At 64.0% G+C, this 18,184-nt stretch overlaps 1 protein-coding gene across 1 annotated transcript; it reads right to left on the bottom strand.

The window, feature by feature from the left end:
- Window positions 1-6,238: 6,238 nt before the first annotated feature.
- Window positions 6,239-16,446, bottom strand: IL17REL (interleukin 17 receptor E like; the record flags this gene model as incomplete). Its single annotated transcript, XM_081084068.1, has 16 exons — window positions 6,239-6,321; window positions 6,612-6,669; window positions 6,852-6,926; window positions 7,161-7,324; window positions 7,440-7,497; window positions 7,799-7,843; window positions 8,054-8,226; window positions 8,532-8,586; window positions 8,666-8,737; window positions 9,128-9,267; window positions 9,449-9,541; window positions 9,718-9,832; window positions 10,351-10,460; window positions 10,559-10,708; window positions 14,404-14,431; window positions 16,345-16,446. The coding sequence occupies 16 exons, from the start codon at window positions 16,444-16,446 to the stop codon at window positions 6,239-6,241; spliced, it is 1,521 nt and encodes a 506-aa protein (XP_080940194.1).
- Window positions 16,447-18,184: the final 1,738 nt, after the last annotated feature.

The following is an 18,184-nucleotide window of genomic DNA, read 5'->3' on the forward strand; positions in this document are numbered from 1 at the left end:
GAGAGAGAAACATCGATCAGCTGCCTCCTGCACATCTCCCACCGGGGATGTGCCCGCAACCCAGGCACATGCCCCTGACCGGAATCGAACCCGGGACCCCTCAGTCCGCAGGCCGACGCTCTATCCACTGAGCCAAACCGGTTTCGGCAACACAACAATTTTAAGTGTATGTTTTTCTTACTTTTGAGTTTCAAATGTGCTTTACATAGTCTAGATACAAGTCCTCCCTTCTGTACACGATTTGCGAACATTTACCACCATTTTCATTTTCTTACTGTTGTTCCAAGCACAAGGCTTTCCCTTCTGCTCCAGTGCAGTCTCCCTGTTTGCGCTTTTCGTGGTCCTGCCTGAGAACACGGCCTACCTCAGGGGCACAGAGGTTGTCTTGGATGTGTCCTTCCCACAGGCCTGTGGTCTCGGCTCTCACATACAGGTTGAGTTTCGGTGGGTGGTGGAAGGCAAGGGCCCAGCTCCTCTCTGTACATGCGGGAGCCACTGGCCACACCGGGAGCCGTGGCACCTCTGTCAACGACCCAGCGGCCCCGTGTCCGCCGTTCACTTCGGACTGAGCCCAGCCCCACGGCTCCGATCAGTTCCTACGTCAGCACACGTCTTCACGCCCAGCTTCACAGGGAGACTTCACATTCCAAACTGGAAATTCTCCGACGTCCTTCCTTTCCAAATTGTCGTGGCTATTCTGTGTCCTTTGCATTTCCGGACACATTTTGTGGCCAGATAGTTCGCTAATGCCCCTGCACACCCCCTCCTGGGGATCGAGCCCTTGACCGGAGTCGAACCTGGGACCCTTCAGTCCGCAGGCCGACGCTCTACCCACGTAGCCACGCCGGCCAGGGCTGTTCACATGTTGATAGGGATTGCATCCAATCTACTACTGAACTTGGTGAGTGTCTGAGAATTGCCACCCTAACAATACCGACTTCCAGTCCCGGGACGTCGAGCGGCTCCATTTATTCAGGTCCCTTCAGCATCGTCCGGAAGTGCTGCGCAGCCCGAGTGTCAGTCCTGCGCCCTCGCGTGACGCGTTCTGAGGTGGTCTCTTCTCTCCACGCTGTGGGTGGCACTTGCTCAGTGTCACGTGTAGGCGGTTCCTCGCTAACACGTAGAAGTGCAGTGACTTTCTGCACGTGGATGGTGGATCTAGAACCCTGGCGAGCTCGCTCACTAGCTGCCTTTGTTCCGTCGCGTTCCCCTGCCCTTGGCCCCGAGGACGTCACAAGTGCAGACGCGGGTGGTTTCTGGTGGAGAAAAAGGGAAACCCAGGCACCTGGAAAGTTCCAGGACATGACCAAGAGGAAGGCGCCCAGAGAACGACCCCAGAAGATGAGAAGTTTTGGATTTCTGAGCTCCCCCCTCCCCCACCCCCCTCCCCCGCTGGGTATTGCGTGGCTCCGATCCTAGTCAGCATGTCAACTATTTGGAAAAATAGCCCTGGCCGGTTTGGCTCAGTGGATAGAGCATCAGCCTGCAGACTGAAGGGTCCAGGGTTCGATCCCGGTCAAGGGCATGTACCTCGGTTGCAGGCTCCTCCCCGGCCCCCTGGTCTGGGCACATGCAGGAGAGGCAACCGATCAGTGTGTCTCTCTCACATCGATGTTTCTCTCTGACTTTCCCTCTCTTCCACTCTCTCCAAATCAATGGAAAAATATCCTTCGGTGAGGAAAGGAGAAAGGAGGAGGAGGAGGAGGAGGAGGAGGAGGAGGAGGAGGAGGAGGAAGAGGAGGAGGAAGAAAGAGAAAGACATAAAGGAGAACCCAATGGAAATGTTGGAATTGGAAAAATACAGTAACGGAAGACCCCACAGAGCCCTGACCAATGGATTCAGTCGCAGATGGGGTGACAGGGAAAAACCAATGGCTCGAAGCTGTACCCACAGAAGCTGATGTGAGCGATGGAAGGGCTGGCATTGGTCACTGGGGGCCGGACAGGAGGGGAAACAACACCGGGAGATAATCGCTGGGAACTCCCCAAGTTTGGTGAGAGGCACAAGGACTCCCCACCAAGACCTCCATCGTCAAACTGCTGGAAACAAGGGGGGCGGGGGGGGGGGCGCGATCTTAAAGAAAATCCAGGAAAAATGATGTATTACCTGTGGAAAAACAGTGATCCAAATGACTGGACATCGCACCAGAAACCTAGAGCCAGAGGGAAGTACGTAGTCCAACAAAAAATTTTAAAAAATATTTTTATTGATTTCAGAGAGGAAGAGAGAGGTAGAAGCGTCAGTGATGAGAGGGAACCAGTGATCGGCTGCCTCCTGCTCGTTGGACGGAGCCAACCCAGACCCGCGCCCTTGACCGGAATCCAAGGGGGGGTGGGCCCTCCCCGCCGCAGGCCGACGCTCTAGCCACTGGACCACACCGGCCAGGGCTCAACAGGGTGTGTGTGTGTGTGTGTTCGTTCATCCTCGCCAGAGGGCGTTGTTATTAATTTCCCATTAAATGTCTTGGAGAGAATGGGAGGGGGGGAGAGACCGAAAGAGAGAGACAGGAGGGGGGCGGCCCAGTGGCCGCCACACGCCCGCCCGGGAGGAGCCTGCAGCCCAGCCCGTGCCCCGCGGGGACTCGAACCCTGGCCAGACGTCGCCAGCGCGTGGAAACGTCAACGTCCACGTTTCCGTCCGCAAACCTCCCAAACCGGGAAGAGGCCTCGATGAACGGGATTCGCTGGCGCCGCCGACCAAGCTCCGCGCGGCAGGGCAGGTGCCGGCCGCCGAGGGGGGGCGCCTCCCAGACCTTCGGGCGGCGGCCAGGCCGACCCCCCCCCGCCCTCCGCCCGCCGGGCACCTGTCAGTCCCTCTGCAAACTGGGCCCCCCCAAACCCCCGCCCCCAGGCCGCTCCGCCGCCACCAGCCCCCGCCGCCGCCCGGCCTTTGTCCTTCGCCGCTGAACGCAGGCGCCCGCCCCCCTCCCGCCGCCAGCCCTCGGTCCGGCCCCCCCAGAGCGCGGCTGGGGACGGGGTGCCGCCTCCTCCTCCCGCCCGGGGCTCCCGGCACCTGCCGACCAGCGCCCGCCCCCTGCACACTCGCCGCCCCTCCCCCCTGACCCCCGCCCCTCCCCCTCCCCCCTCCCCCCTCCCCTCCAGCCTCTGCTGGTGCCCGCGGTGCCCAGCGGGGTCTCACGCCGCAGGCAGCTCGGCGGCCTCTCCGCTCGGTTCCGTGTCGGTGTCGGTGTCGGTGTCGGTGTCGGTGTCGGTGTCGGAGGAAAAGGCCGCTGCCCGGCGCCACCCTCGCTCCCTCCCCCCTCCCCCTTCTCCCTGCTCAGGCCCAGCTCCCAGGTGCGCAGCCGCCCCGGCTCCTCCCCCGCCCCTCCCCCTCCCCCTCCCCCTCCCCCCTCCCCCTCCCTCTCCCCCGGGGAACCCTGTGGCGCCACCGGCCACCGCGCTCCAGGGCTGCCGCTGCCTCTCTCTCTCTCTCTCCTCCCCCCTCTCCCCCCCCTCTCTCTCTCAGCGCCTTCCCCGTGCTCTGCCCTCCCTGTGTCCCCTCCACCTGCACCCTGTTCTCACCCGCTGGGGGTCATGTGACTCTCCAAGCAACCTGCTGCTGGCGGTAAAAGCCCCGGTTTTCATGTATGTTGCCGTCAGAGCGGGAGGGAGAGGGAGGGGGAAACATCAAGGATGAGAGAGTCCCGGATGGGCCGCCTCCTGCGCGCCCACTGGGGGATGTGCCCGTGACCAGAATGGAACCCGGACCCTTCAGTCCGCAGGCGGAGGCTCTATGCGCTGAGCCACACCAGCCAGGTCAAAGCCCACTTGTCTTCAGTGGCTCCGGCCCCCCTCTGCCTCTCCACCTCCTGCCCCTTCCTCCCCCTCCGCTCACCTGCCTGCCCCAGGGCCTTTGCACGGCTCTCCCCTCTGCCTGTAGCTGTCCTGAGGGTAAATTTGAACTTTCCCTGGTGCCCAAGTGGACACAGACCCCTCCCCGCCCTTTGCTTAGAACATTTTCCTTAGAAACCTGTAAATTCCTTGTCCCTTTGACAGGTGTGCAAACCTTTTGGAAACGTAGGAAGCATTCACGGGGAATGTTTCTCCTTAGTCCCCAGCAGGCTCTTCGAACGTGAACAAGGACGATGGCGCCCTCTCTCCGTCTCTTGGGGGGATTCTGCCTGAAACGCCTGGTTCCGAGCCGCGGCTCTCTGCTTGTCACAGCGGATGACGACTTCTCATCGTCCCTTGGGCTTGAGGGAAGCAGGGACTCAGTGGCCACCCCAGCGAACAGAACAGGTGCGTTTAGGATCCTCTATGAGCGACACTGGTGCTGTCAAGTCCTCTCCCAAAAAAATGTTTGTTCTTGTGGCAAAATATACATGATAACAATTCCCACTTTAACCATTTTTAGTGATTAATTCAGTGACATTTAAGTACATTCACAATGTTACGCAATTATCGCCACTATTTCCACAACGTCATCACCACACACGAAACTCCATGCCCATGAACAAAGACCCCTCCTCCCCCCTCGCGCCCAGCTCCCGTCGGTCCCTCTCCATTGGCCGGTCCAGGCTCAGGTGTAGGTCCCTCTCCATTGGCCGGTCCAGGCTCAGGTGGAGGTCCCTCTCCATTGGCCGGTCCAGGCTCAGGTGGAGGTCCCTCTCCATTGGCCGATCCAGGCTCAGGTGTAGGTCCCTCTCCATTGGCCGGTCCAGGCTCAGGTGGATCGCACACCCTGTGGCCGCCCGTCTGGCGTATTTCACGGAACAACGTGCTGGCAGGGTTCACCCCTGTTGTAGCATCGTCAGACCTTAATTCCTTTCTATGGTGGTTGTCGATCCGTTGTAGTCTGACCACATTTTGTTTATCCACGCATCATTTTTTGGGGCGGCGGGGGGCTAATCCTCACCTGAGGATATTTTTCCATTGATTTTTAGAGAATGGAAGGGAGCGGGGAGAGACAGAAACATCGATGAGAGAGACACATCGAGTGGTCGCCTCCCACACAAGCCCGGACCAGGACCGGGATGGAGCCTGCAACTGAAATATGTACCCTTGACCAGAATCGAACCCGGGACCCTTCAGCGCACAGGCCATTGCTCTACCCACTGAGCCACACGGGCGAGGGCTATCTGCTCATCTCCCGATGGACACCAGCATCAGGGCCCAACGTCCTTCTTTTGCCCGTGGGTGTGCTGTTTGTGGAAGCGAGCGCCCTTTCTTCGCTGAACTGGCCTGTCCTCCGTGTGGAATCAACGCACCAAGCGGATGAGGGTCATTTCTGACTCGCACCCTCTCCCAGTGTCTGTCCTCACGCCGGGGCCACCTCCGTCCATCACTGAAGCTTGGTAGTGAGTGTTGAACTCAGGTGTGAGTCCAACTTGGTTCTTTCATTTTTAAAAATATTTGTGTTGATGTCAGAGAGGAAGGGAGAGGGAGAGAGAGCCATCGATGATGAGCGTCATGGACCGGCTGCCGCCCCCCCCCCCCGGGATCGAGCCGCAGCCCCCCATGTGCCCTGGATGGGAATGGAGCTGTGACCTCTTGCTTCATAGGTCGAAGCTCAACCACTGAGTCGCCAGCTGGGCCCAACTTGGTTCTTCCTGGGATTGTTCTGTCTCTTCGGGTCCTTTGCGATTCCCTCTGAACCTCAGGGGGGGATTCTCTGTTTCCGGATTTCTGACGGACGTGGGGATGAACTGTCTTCCCATCCCTGCGCACGGACGCCTCGTCCTTCCTGGGATGGTCTTCCACGTCCGCCAGCCGAGCGCCTCCCGCCTCCCGGGGTAAGTTTATTTCTCAGCACCTTATCCTCTCTGGTGCTTCTGCAAGTGACAGCTTCCCCCGCTGCCCCGGGCATTGCTCACTGTGGACAGAGACGCCCTGACTGGCTGGCTTTGCCGCCGCCAGGCTGCTGAGCTTGCCTGTGAGCTGAGGCTTTCATGGGATTCTTTAACGTTTCCTACACATGAGGTCACGGCGTCTACAAATACAGGCACTTCAGTTCTTGTCCAGTTTTGGTGAAGGGTGGGCAGAGGCCTCCAGGGGACGCGTGGTGAGTGTGAGCTGCAGCCCCCGGGGGGTGGGGGTGGGGCGCCTGGAGCCCCACATCCCACCTCCACCTCCCTCCCCTCCAGCCCTGGCCCCTTTACAGGGACGCGGGGTGTAGGGCCTCCAGAGGGGGCCAGGGGCCACTCTCCCTCCCCCACACGGGGGGGGGGGTGGTGGTGGTGGTGGACGGGGCGGGCGGTGGAGGCTGAGGGAGTGTTGGCATCCCCAGCCTGTCGCGTCCTCAGGCATAGCGTGGGGTCTCATAGGAGGTGGGGGGCCGGCCCGAGGCCCTGGGAGTCTGGGCCTGAGGGACATCCCCAGCTCCTGGACAGGAGGAAGCAGAGCCGGGTCAGGTGCTGGACACTCGGAAGAGGAGGCCGGGACCCCCCTTCTGTCTGGCCTGCCTGTGCCTGAGCTCAGAGCCTAGCCTGACGGGGTGGGTGACCCCCTGCCCTCCTCTCCTGTGTGGTGCACCCCACACCCATCCCGACTGGGAGACAGGGGCCAGGCTCCCACAGAGGCCGGGTGCAGCCCTCGGCCTCCTGCGCCCCCAGGGCTCCCCCACCCCCCCACCCCCGCCCGTACCCCCGGCTGAGCCCAGCGTGGGCACTCACCGCAGGGGATGCCACACAGCTGCTGGGGGGCTGAGAAGTGCACGTCGGCTCGCCAGCCCTGCAGACGAGGGGTGGGGGGGCAGCTGGGTCAGTGTGGCCCGCAGCCCTGCTCGGCACCCCCCCCCCCACCGCCCCCCGTGCCCGAGGGGCGGCCTGGAGAGGCTGCGGGGCTGAAGGGGCCCTGGGGCAGCCAGGGGGAAACGGGGGCCTGGAGTGGGGGGTTGGGCAGGGCACCCCCACCTGGATGCAAGTGTCCGGCCCACAGGCCTCGTCCCTGGGAATGTCCACGAAGGCAGCGTCCACTGTGCCGTCATCCTGGGCGGGAGGGGCGGTCACAGGCAGTGAGGACAGTCCAGGTGCTCCCTGTCCCTGTCCCGCACGCGCACGTGTGTGTGTGTGTGTGTGTGTGTGTGTGTGTGTGTGTGTGTGTAGCGTGCGTCAGCCCCTGCTCACTTCCCCCAGGCGGCCCCTGGCCTGGAGGGCGAGGGGGTGGAAGGACACTGTGGGGTCAGGGGTCAGCCCTCCCGGGATGCTGCCCCCACCGCTCACCGAGGCTGCAGAGCGGGTGGTGGCCTGCAGGGCCCGGTGGCAGGCCAGGGGCCAGGTCTTCCTCCCGTGGCTCAGGCACACCTGGAAGCGGGCGGGGCTGGGCGAGGAGAAGGCGACCCGGAGGTGGGTGCCCGAGGGCGCTGGCCGGATGGTCATCTTCCAGGCTGTGGGTGGAGGGGTGAGGCCCAGCCCCCACCGTCCCTCCCTCCCCCGCCCGGCCCGGCCACCCCGGGGATGTGCTGCCTCCCAGGGCAGAGGCCGCAGCTGGAGGCCGCTCACCTGGGAAGCGCGGCTGCTGGAAGGGGCACCTCACGTGGAAGCCCAGGCTGGTGGAGAACTGCAGAGAGGCGGGCTGGGGGGGGTGCCGCTGGGGCGAGGGCGGGCTGGGGGGGGTGCCGCTGGGGGGGGGGGTGCCGCTGGGGCGAGGGCGGGCTGGGGGGGGTGCCGCCTGGCGGTGTGCGGCTGGGGCGTCTGTCCGCACAGCCCTGGGGCCGGGCTCCCCAGCCCTTAGCTCCGCCACCGTCCGACGGGAGGGGGCAGAGGGGTGGCAGGGGGAGTGGCCCAGGCTGAGCCAGGCTCTCGGGTTGTAGGGCTCCCGGCCGGCCCCAAAGCTGGAACCTGCGGCCCAGCCCACTCACCTTGAGGCAGAGCTGCGGCTGCGTGTCCACCAGAGAGAACTGCACCTGCGGGGCGGTCAGGGGCCGTGGGCACTCCTCCTCCCCCCGGGCACTCCCCCTCCCCCCTTACCCCCTCCCCCCGTGGGAACTCCCCCCTCCCCCTTACCCCCTCCCCCCGTGGGTACTCCCTCCTCCCCCGTGGGCACTCCCCCCGCCCCCCCCGCACTCCCCCCGCCCCCTCCCCCGTGGGCACTCCCCCCCCCCCCCCGCACTCACCCTGCCGTGGGCGGGCCGCCGGGAGTGCTGCAGCTCGAGGCAGGCGGGCCCTGGCTCCGGGCACCAGCACAGGCTCACGAGGCCGCTCAGCGGACAGGCGGGCTCCCAGCTCAGCGCCTGGCTGGCCGGGTGGTAGCGGACGGCCTCCCACAGCGCCTCCGCCGCCGCCGCGTCTGCAGGGCCCGCCCAGGTCAGCGGCCGTGGCCACGACCTACCCCCGCGGGACAGGGCCGGCCAGACCGGCAGGCGCGGCTCTCCCGTGGGTCCGCCGCCGGCGGTGCCTGGACGTGCGCAGTGTCCCCACGGCCTCCGCCCTCCCACCTGGACGGGGCGGCCCCCGGCTGGACACTCCCCCCCGCCCCTCTGCCCCCCCGCCCCCCCATCCCCCCCAGGGCACTCGCCCCTCTCCCGCCCCTCTGCCCCCCATCCCACCCAGGGCACTCGCCCCTCTGCCCCCCGCCCCCCCCAGGGCACTCGCCGTCTTCGAAGGGGCAGGTCTGGGTCCGCACGGCATCAGGGGTCGCGGCCCAGCTCTGTGGAGAGGCGGGGTCAGCGCGGGCCGGCCCCCCCCACCCCCCCCACCCCCGGCAGCCCAGGCCGCCCCCCACTGACCTCCAGGCACAGGCACGGCAGCTCCCGGCTGTAGGGCAGGGAGACCACCCCGGGAACGCTGTTGGCCGCCACCTGCAGGGGACCCAGCCCAGCCCAGGGCTGAGGGGCGGGGCCTGGGTGGGCGGGGCCTCTGTGGGCGGGTCAGCGACTGGGCGTGGGGCGGGGCCTCTGTGGGCGAGTCAGCGACTGGGCGTGGGGCGGGGCCTGGGTGGGCGGGACAGCGACTTGGCGTGGGGCGGGGCCTCTGTGGGCGGGACAGCGACTTGGCGTGGGGCGGGGCCTCTGTGGGCGGGACAGCGACTGGGCGTGGGGCGGGGCCTCTGTGGGCGGGGCGGGGTCTGAGGTGGGTGGGCCCAGGGGGCTGTGAGCAGAAGGGGCGGGGCTTGCATCGGGGCGGGGCTTGGGCTGAGTGGGCGTGGTCCGGGCCTCCCTTTGTGTGGGAGGCTTGGGCCTGGGGCTCACCTGCACCAGGGCGCCCACGTCCTCGCAGGTGAACCACCTGAGGCAGAGCCGCACGTAGTAGTCGGTGCCCCCAGGGGCCTCGGGCAGCTGCACCAGGATGACCTTGCGACTGCGATCCACCCCGTAGGACAGCTTCCGGGCTGTGGGGGGTGAAGGGGGTCACACTGGGACCAGAGCACCAGACACAGGGTTCCTCCTGTCCTGAGAGCTTGGGGTGGGGCCCCTGCCAGACCCCGGCGTTTGGGAGTCGCTCCCCCAGGACCCATCTTGATTGCGGAAGTGGGGGGAGAAGGCCCCGGCGGAGGGCGGTGGTGCGGCCACCTGAGGGGTCCCCCATGAGGCTGTGGTCCCCGGGAGGAGGGGGCTCACCCAGGCAGCCGGGCAGGTTCCTCCCCACGTCCTCGTCTCCACAGTCTGCAGGTGACAGAGGCAAAGGGGCTCAGCCTGCCCTTCCCAGGCCACCCCCCAGCTGGGCCTCTCCAGAGAGGCCGGGCCCCAAATGCGCCAGATGACCGGCCGGATGGGCCCTGCCGCCCTGGGTGAGTCTCCCCCTCCATCCGTCCCCAGAGGCCGGCCCCCTGGGCTCCCACCTTCCACGTGGTACTGCTGTTCCAGCTGCACCCCACAGAAGTGGGGGACAGTTCTCAGGGTGACGTGGATGCTCTGGGCTGCGCTGACCTCAAAGCAGCCGAAGTGCACCTGGAACTGGGCAGATAGAGGTGTGACCTGGGCCTCTGCCCACCCCCCCTGGCCTCTGCCCACCCTCCCTGGCTTCTGCCCTCCCTCTCTGGCCTCTGCCCTCCCTCCCTGGCCTCTGCCCACCCTCCCTGGCCTCTGCCCACCCTCCCTGGCTTCTGCCCTCCCTCCCTGGCCTCTGCCCACCCTCCCTGGCCTCTGCCCTCCCTCCCTGGCCTCTGCCCACCCTCTCTGGCCTCTGCCCTCCCTCTCTGGCCTCTGCCCTCCCTCCCTGGCCTCTGCCCACCCTCTCTGGCCTCTGCCCACCCTCCCTGGCCAGGCCAGCTCCACTGGACACAGCCGGAAGCAGGATCGGGAAGCAGAGCGGGAGCGTTGCTTGTCCCTGGGCGTCGGTGGCAGGGCCCTGGGACAGGCCGTGGCCAGGTGGCCGGGAGGGGCGGGCAGACAGGAGCAGGCAGAGGACAGGGACTGTTACTTGGCAAAGGCTTGGGGCTGGGCGGGCGGCCCAGGAAAGACCCCGGCCTCACCTGCTGCCCCACGTGCAGCCGGCGCGAGGCCCTGGGGACGCGCACGCTCTGACAGTGTGTCTCCTGCGTGTCCATGCTCAGGGCGCAGGCCTCCAGGCCCCGCAGGCTCTCTGTGGAGGGGCGTGCCGTTACGGGGCTCCCAGCCAGCCCCGCAGTGCTGTGGGGTTAGGGGAGCCCGGCGCCCCCCATCCTGGGGGTCCCCTCTCACCGTGCAGCCTGAGAGAAGTGTTCACACGCAGCAGCAGGGAGCAGCCGGCGCGGGGGTCACACTTCATGGCGGTGGAGAGGGTCAGGGCCCCCAGGACTGACCGGGGCATGGACGCGGGGGGCTGGTGGCAGAAGCTGCTCAGGATGCTCCCTGGGAAGGGAGGAGGGGGTGAGTGCCACAGGCTCCCTGGCGCCCAGGGAAGCTTCTGGGTCAGGCTGTGGGGGAGGGCTCTGGGGTGCACAGCCAGGAGGGGCCCTCAGGACCTTGCCCAGGGCAACCAGGGCCCGTCCCCTGTCCCCTGGGGAGTGAGGCTCAGGCTGTCTGTGGGCAGCAGGCGTGGGGCCAGGCCAGTGGGGCCGGCTGACGCTGAGCCGAGGAAACAGACAGGCCTTCTACTCTCCTGTGCGTTGTAGCTTCGCTGCCCCTTGGTTCCTTCTCTTTCTTTTTTTGTTAATCCTCGTTGGAGGATATATTTTTTCCCCAATGATTTTTAGAGAGAGTGGAATGGAGGGAGGGAGGGAGAGAGAAAGAGAGAGAAACCATCGATGAGAGAGACACATCAGGTGGCTGCCTTCTGCACGAACGGGGGTCGATCGGCTACACAGGTACGTGCCGTGACCGGGAATCTCCGGTCTGCGGGCGGATGCGCTAACCACTGAGCAAGCACCGGCCAGGCTGCGGTCCCTTTTTTCCAGCGTCAAATGGTGCCGTTGGAAAGTCCGACACAATCTGCTTCTCTGTCCACCTGTGAGCTGCAGACCCTTTGCCTCGATGCCCCGAAGACGCTTCTCTCTTTAAAACCCAGTGACTTCGCCAGAAGAGGTTTTGGTGTTGGGTGTTTGGGACCGACATTCTTGGGGGTGTGGTGCGCCCTCTCGATATCTAGTTTAAAGGAAACATTTTAAATCTTGGACAGTGGCTGTCAGAGTTTGTGGCGGAGGTTTCTCCCTAAGAGAGCATCGTTTGGGGACGTCTTTGCCTATTGGTAACCTTTACCCTTTTTTCACGTGTCATTCATGTCATTTTATTTATTTATTTTAACGTATGAATTGTTTATTTCTGGGTTTTTCCATTTATTATTTAAAAAAAATATTTGTATTGATTTCAGAGAGGAAGAGGGAGAGAGAGAGAGAAACATCAGTGATGAGAGAGAATCATGGATCAGCTGCCTCCTGCACGCCCCACACTGGGGTTCGAGCCCGCCACCCAGGCCTGTGCCCTGACGCTCTGCCCACTGAGCCACACCAGTGGGGGCACGGCCTCTGTTGCCCTTGTTCTGCTCAGCCTCGAGGTCGCTCCAGGCTCCGCTGTCCCTGGAGCAGCTGGGACCGTGGAAGGTGGTGGCTCTGCCCTCCGTTGGGGGGTCCAGGAGCAGAGCCACCCGAGGGCGCTGGCACCCACTGACCGGCCGTTTGTTTATTTTTTCATGGTTTCCCTCGTCCGAAGTGACACTCAGGAAAAGCATAGCTCCCAGAAATGGCCGAGATCTTACTGCCCGTTTCTTCGAGGGTTTTTCAGTTTTGATCTTACACTGAAGTCTTTAATCCAGCGTGAGTTTGCTCTTGGGTGTGGTTGGGAAGGGGGTCTCGTTTCCTTTTTTTGGCATGTGATTTGTCCAATTTCCCAGCACCATTGGTTGACTAGACGGTTTTTACCCTGTGTGTTCGTGCCTCCTTTGTCTGATACTGACCATAAAGGTGCGGGTTTATTTCTGGGCTCTCCATTCCGTCCCACCGACCTGTGTGTCTGTTTTTATGTCAGTGCCATGCTGTTTGTTTGTTTCTCATGACCAACCTGTTATTTATTTAAGCCATTTCCTGCCATAAGCAAAGAGACGGAAGATCCGTGTGCTCTATAGTCATCGTTTTACGTTAGGACAGAAGTCAGCTTAAGGTCCCGTACACTTTTCTGGCCCATGTGCAGAGTATGGCCCAAACCAGTGCCGTGGGCCCACTGGGCAGTGGTCCAGGTTCTGTTTATTCGTCTTCATAGCCGGTGGGCAGCGGGTTCAGATGAGGATTATGGAATAGAGTTTGGTGCCATCTCCCGGGGGCAGGGCTGGGTCCTGGGCGGAGGTGGGGTGGGCGACGAACTCGGCAGCTGATGTGCAGCATGCTCACGCCCGCCCCGGGCAGCGCCCGAAGTAGGTGAGGGCCTTCCACAGGCGAGCGGAGCCCTCCTCGCCCAGGGCGCCACTCGACATGGGCCTTGCCAGCTGGGGCTGCAACCGACCCAGCAGCCCAGAAACCCGGGACGCAGCCGCATTCGCCATCTTTTTACCGAGCAGCCCGTGCTGTTGTGGTCGCTCTGGCCTGTGGTCCAGTTTGACGTCAGGTAGCGTGATTCCTCCAACTTTGCTCTTTTTCCCTCAAAATGGCTGTGGCCCTTGAGGGTCTTGTGTGGTTCCATACACATTGTAGTGGCGTCTGTCCTCGTCCTGTGAGCACGCCGTGGTCTCCCGACAGGAATGGCTCTGGGTAGTGTGGACAGCTTCGTGACGTTAGGGCTTCCTGTCCGCAGACATGGTATATGCTTCCACTTATTTGTAACTTCTTCGAATTCTTTCATTAATTTAATGTCTTATAATTTTCCGAGGACAGGCCTTTGACACCCTTGGTTAAATTTATTCCCATGTGTCCTTTTTTGGATGAAATTGTAAATGGGATTGTTCTCTTAGCTTCCCTTTCTGATAGTTTACTGTCAGTACATACAAATGCAACAGATATCTGGGTGTTTACTTTGCACAGTTTCCTGCTACTCCACTGAATTCATTGATCTTTTCTAGTAGTTTTTTGGTAAAATCACTCTTATTCAGCTCAGTACTGGAAGTCCTAGCCACAGCAGCCAGATGAAAAGAAGAAATAAAAGGCATCCACATTGGAAAGGAGGAAGTGACACGCTCACTGTCTGCAGATGGCAGGACACTGTGTGTACCAGTAGAGGAACCTGAAGACTGCACCACGCCCTGGCCTGTCTGGCTCAGTGGATAGAGCGTCGGCCTGCAGACTGAAGGGTCCCAGGTTTGATTCCCGGTCAGGGCACAGGCCTGGGTTGCGGGCTCAACCCCCAGTGGGGGGCGTGCAGGAGGCGGCCAATCAATGATTCTCTCTCATCATTGATGTTTCTATCTCTCTTTCCTTCTCCCTTCCTCTCTGAAATCAATAATATATATATATTAAAAAGACTGCACTAGACATTTCTTTAGATTGTTTCCTATTAAACTCAAATTAAATAAAATACTTATTTTAAGTGGCATAAGGTAATTTTATTTCTATAAAATATTTTTATCTGCTTATCCTATTATATGTGCCTACAAAAATGTCTAAACAATGTTTTCTTAATGTAAATCACGTTTATGTCTATACAGGGGCTTTGTAGTAAAATGTATTTTTAAAACATTTTTAATCCTCCTCTGAGGATATGTTTTTATTGATTTTTAGAGAGAAGACGGGAGAGAAAGAAACATCCATGAGATTGGTTGCCTCCTGCATGTGCCCGACCGGGAATCGAACCTGCAACCTTTTGGTGGACGGGCCCAACTGAGCACCCACCGGCCAGGGCTGGAGTGACATTTATTTTGACTTTCTTCCTAATATAATAGTCGACACCACTTATGTCCCTTTAGCAAATAGAAGCAGTGTTTACAGAGACTGAGGCTCTGGTAAGTGGGGTTTCTATTCGTTGCTGGCCGGGGTGGGAGGTGTGGCCTCACACTCAGGGAGCCCTTTTGCCCCAGGCCAGGGATGGGGCGATCCGGCTGTGGCAGACCTGGCCCAGGGGGACAAGGTGACCCTGGTGGCTGGGTGGGCAGCCCGTCCCCGTCCCCCTCACCCAGAGGTACTCACGGGTCACATGACTCCTGCAGACGAAGCCCTGGAGACAAAACAGAGAGAGGGTGAGAGGTCAGCTCGATGTCCTGTCCCACCTCCTGAACCCGCCTGGGGGCGGGGGGGCAGGGGAGGCCCTGGGCCCCGCAGTCGCAGTCCCGGGAGGTAGGGGGTGCCCCAGTCCCTGGTTCCTCCTCCAAGTACCTGGGGACACGGCCCCGCGAAGCCGAGCCCGAGGGCCCGTGTGCAGTGGCCACTCAGTCAGCGGTGTGGCCTGGCCCCCTTGGACCTTCAGGGCCCCTTGCCCAGGCTTCGTGCCCACGCAGCAGGGTGGGGGCTGCCCTGGGCGCCGGAGGGCAAGACCGTGACCCACAGGGACACCAGGGGCAGCCCGAAGCGACAGCAGTGGTGGCCTCTGCCCCTTCCCCAGAAAGAAGTGGCCAGTGACCCCAGGAAGCTGGGGCGGGGGCGGGGGTCCAGATGAAGACCTGGGCTCCCTGCTGGTGGCACCCGTGGGGCACGAGAGTGAAAGTGGGAGCCCCGCCCGCCTGGCACCCTGAGCAGGTGGGACTGAGCAGGGCGGGGAGGGCACAGGTGGATGTGCCCTCAGGGACACAGGACGTGGGCCCGCGGCAGAGCGCGCCTGTGGCCTGTGCCTCCCCGGAACCCCGCGTCCCTGGCGTCTGGCGCGGGGAGGGCCGCTGGGGTTTTCCACTGGGCTTCCCGGGGCTTCCCGGCCCACGGCCGATGGTGGGGGCGGGGGGGTGTCTGTGGGGAGGGACCCTGTGCTGCCCCCACCAGCCCGAGTCCATCAGCCAGAGGAAGGGCCCAGCGTCCTGGGCTCACCTGTAGGACAGCACCAGCCAGTGGGGTGGGGGCCCCTGAGGCCCAGGCACCCCGAGGCCTCCCTCCCTTCTCCCCATGGGGAGCACTTGCCCTGCCGTCTGTCCTGGTCCTCCCAGCCCTGCCCCCGGGACCTCCTGCCCCCGGGACCTCCTGCCCCTGGGACCCTCCTGCCCCCGGGACCTCCTGCCCCCGGGACCTCCTGCCCCCGGGACCCTCCTGCCCCCGGGACCCTCCTGCCCCCGGGACCCTCCCCCTGCACGGGGCACCCAGAACCCTCCTGCCCTCATCTCCCCACCTGAACCTCCTGTTTCCTCACAGCCGGAGGCACCACCCCAGCCCCAGGGTCCCTGCCCCTCCGAGGCCCAGCCTGGCCCTTGCCCGCCCTCCAGCCCCTCAGCCCCCTTGTCCCTCCCCAGGGTCCCGGCTTCTGCTGGACACAGTCCCAGGCTTCTCGGAGCCGCCTCTCCTGACGGAGGCCAGGGCACCCCCAGTGTCCCCCGGGCCCAGCCCCGCAGAGAGGCACCCAGAGCCTCGCCCGGCCACCCGCCGGCCCTTCTCCTTCCCTCCGCAGTCGCCCCCTCGCTCTCCTCTCTCCGTGGGTTTTACAGCTGCGCCCGCACCTGGACGGCACGCGGTGTCTGGTCAGGCCCCCAGCTCCGCGACCCTCCCGGGCTGGCCCTGCTGAGCCGTGGCCTCGGCGGGGGCACCTCCCGGGATGCGGGCACCCTCCCCAGGCCGATGTGCCGGGACCCCCCCCAGGCTGAGTCACCTGCTCTGCCTGAAAAGTCCCGGGACAACACCTCTGAGCCGCCCGCCCGCCCCTCCCGCCCAGGACGCGCGAGTCCCCGAGGCACTTCCTCCTCAGCATCGCGGCCGCCGCAGCCAAGCCGGGAAGCCGTGGGGGCTGGGCTCCAGGCGCCCCTAACCGTCCCGGGAGGCAGGGCTCCGCTGCAGCTCCCCTGCCCCTCGGGCGCCCAGCCAGTCTCCCAGCGCCGGCCCGGGCCCCTCAGCCTCCGGTCGCCACCACGCGGCCCCTGCACCCCACCTGCGCCCCCGTGTGCGAGTCCGGCCAGCGCCCCCCACGGAGCCAGGCTGAGGCGGGGAGAGGCTCACCTGAGAGCAGGCCGGGCCGCAGTCTGTGACCCGGGGCACCGCCAGGCTGGGGCAGGTGCTCCAGCTCAGGGCCAGGAGCGCGAGGGCTCCCCCGGCCAGCATGGCCATGCAGGACCGCGTGTGCGCGCTGGGATGGGGAGCCTGCAGGGTGCCCGTGGCTGCTCTCCTGCCTCCCGGACGCTCCACTCCCGCTCCGTCCGGCTCCGTCGCTGGCTCCTGGTGGAATAGAGCCCAAGGGGGCGGCCGCAGCCCCGGCCCCAGCCCCAGCCCAGCCCCAGCCCAGCCCCGCCTGTCCGGGCTCGCTGCGCCTGCGGCCAGATGCCCTGGGCTTTCGAGGCTGCCAGACGCCTGAAGCTTGAGTCACTGGGCTCCCAGGTACCCGGGCTCTCCAGGAGTGAACCGCGGGCTGTGGGATTGGGACACCCCCCACCTGATGGCTCCTGGGTCCCCCGTCTCGCAGGCACCCCTGGGGGCAGGGGTGGATAGTGGCCAAGGAGGGGCTCTGCTGTGTTGGCTGTGGGAGATCGGGTGCCTCGCCAGCCCCCATTCCTCCCTCTGCGGGTCAGCTCTCCCTGGGGAGGGACCTGGGCTCCTCTCCCAGTCCTGGGTGCCCACCGCCCCTCTGGCTGGGAAGGCTGCGCCCCTTTGCTGAGCTCTCTGGCTGCTCTCCCGGAACCCCGGGGCCTGGCTCGGGATCACTCTGAGGCTGCAGGCTCCAGGCCCCAGACCTCCCCAATGCCCGCGAGGGCCTGGCCCTGGCCACTCCTCCAGCCCCTCATCCTGTGTGGGCTGGGGGGGCTGGAACACCCCAGCCTGCGCGAGAGAGTCCCAGGCCCCCACCCCTGGTCACAGAGGGCCAGATGCAGGGGCAGGTGAGGGGTTGGCCTTGCTCAGCGCCAGGGGGGTGGGGGTGGGGGTAGGGGTGGGGGGGAGAGCGCGGTGCAGAGCCTGGGCCAGCAGAGCGACCTGTGCGGGATAAGAACGAGTGGACGGCTGCCTTCTCCCCGACCTGTAGCTGGGGCTCCAGGGGAGGACTCATTCCAACCTGCCCGTGGGCGGGGGGGCCCTTCGGGCTGGTCTCGGCAGGTGAGGGGCGTGGGGCGTGGGGTGCGGCACCTGGATGGGGTGGGGGCTCCCTAAGAAATAGCACAGCCCTGGCCGGTGAGGCTCAGTGGCTAGAGCATCGGCCCGTGGGATAAAGGGTCCCGTGTTCGATTCCGGTCACGGCCCGGTCGGCGCGTGCTGGGGGCAGCCAATCAGGTGTCCCTCTGTCTCTCCCCTTCCGCTCTCTCTAAGACAAAAACAAACAGAAAAACAGAAAAATATCCTTGGGCGAGGATTAACAACAACAAAAAAGAAAGAAATAGCATGGTTAAAATTGCACAAATTTGCTAAAATAGCTCTGTATACAGGTTCCTCATCAGGGGGAAGGTGTCCAAAGACATGAGCCGCGTCCGGAGGCCCCGGGGCCTGGGCGGTGCGTTGGAGTCCTGGTCCTTGGCATTGGGTGCAGGGCGAGCAGGAAGGGGGCGCCGTAGGACGGACGGCAGCGTCTGCAGGGCTCGACGGGCAGCGAGCGGAGGTGCACTAGACGTGGCGCGGCCAGGTCCCTCTGCAGCCCTGGGGAGAGAGAGGCCTTGAGACCTCGCCCACCTGCCCCCACCTCCCACCTGCCCCCACCTCCCACCTGCCCCCACCTCCCACCTGCCCACACCTCCCACCTGCCCCACCTCCCACCTGCCCCCACCTCCCACCTGCCCCCACCTCCCACCTGCCCCACCTCCCACCTGCCCCCACCTCCCACCTGCCCCCACCTCCCACCTGCCCCCACCTCCCACCT

The sequence above is a fragment of the Myotis nattereri genome (genome assembly GCF_964212035.1).
Source record: "Myotis nattereri genome assembly, chromosome: 2".
Taxonomy (NCBI): domain Eukaryota; kingdom Metazoa; phylum Chordata; class Mammalia; order Chiroptera; family Vespertilionidae; genus Myotis; species Myotis nattereri.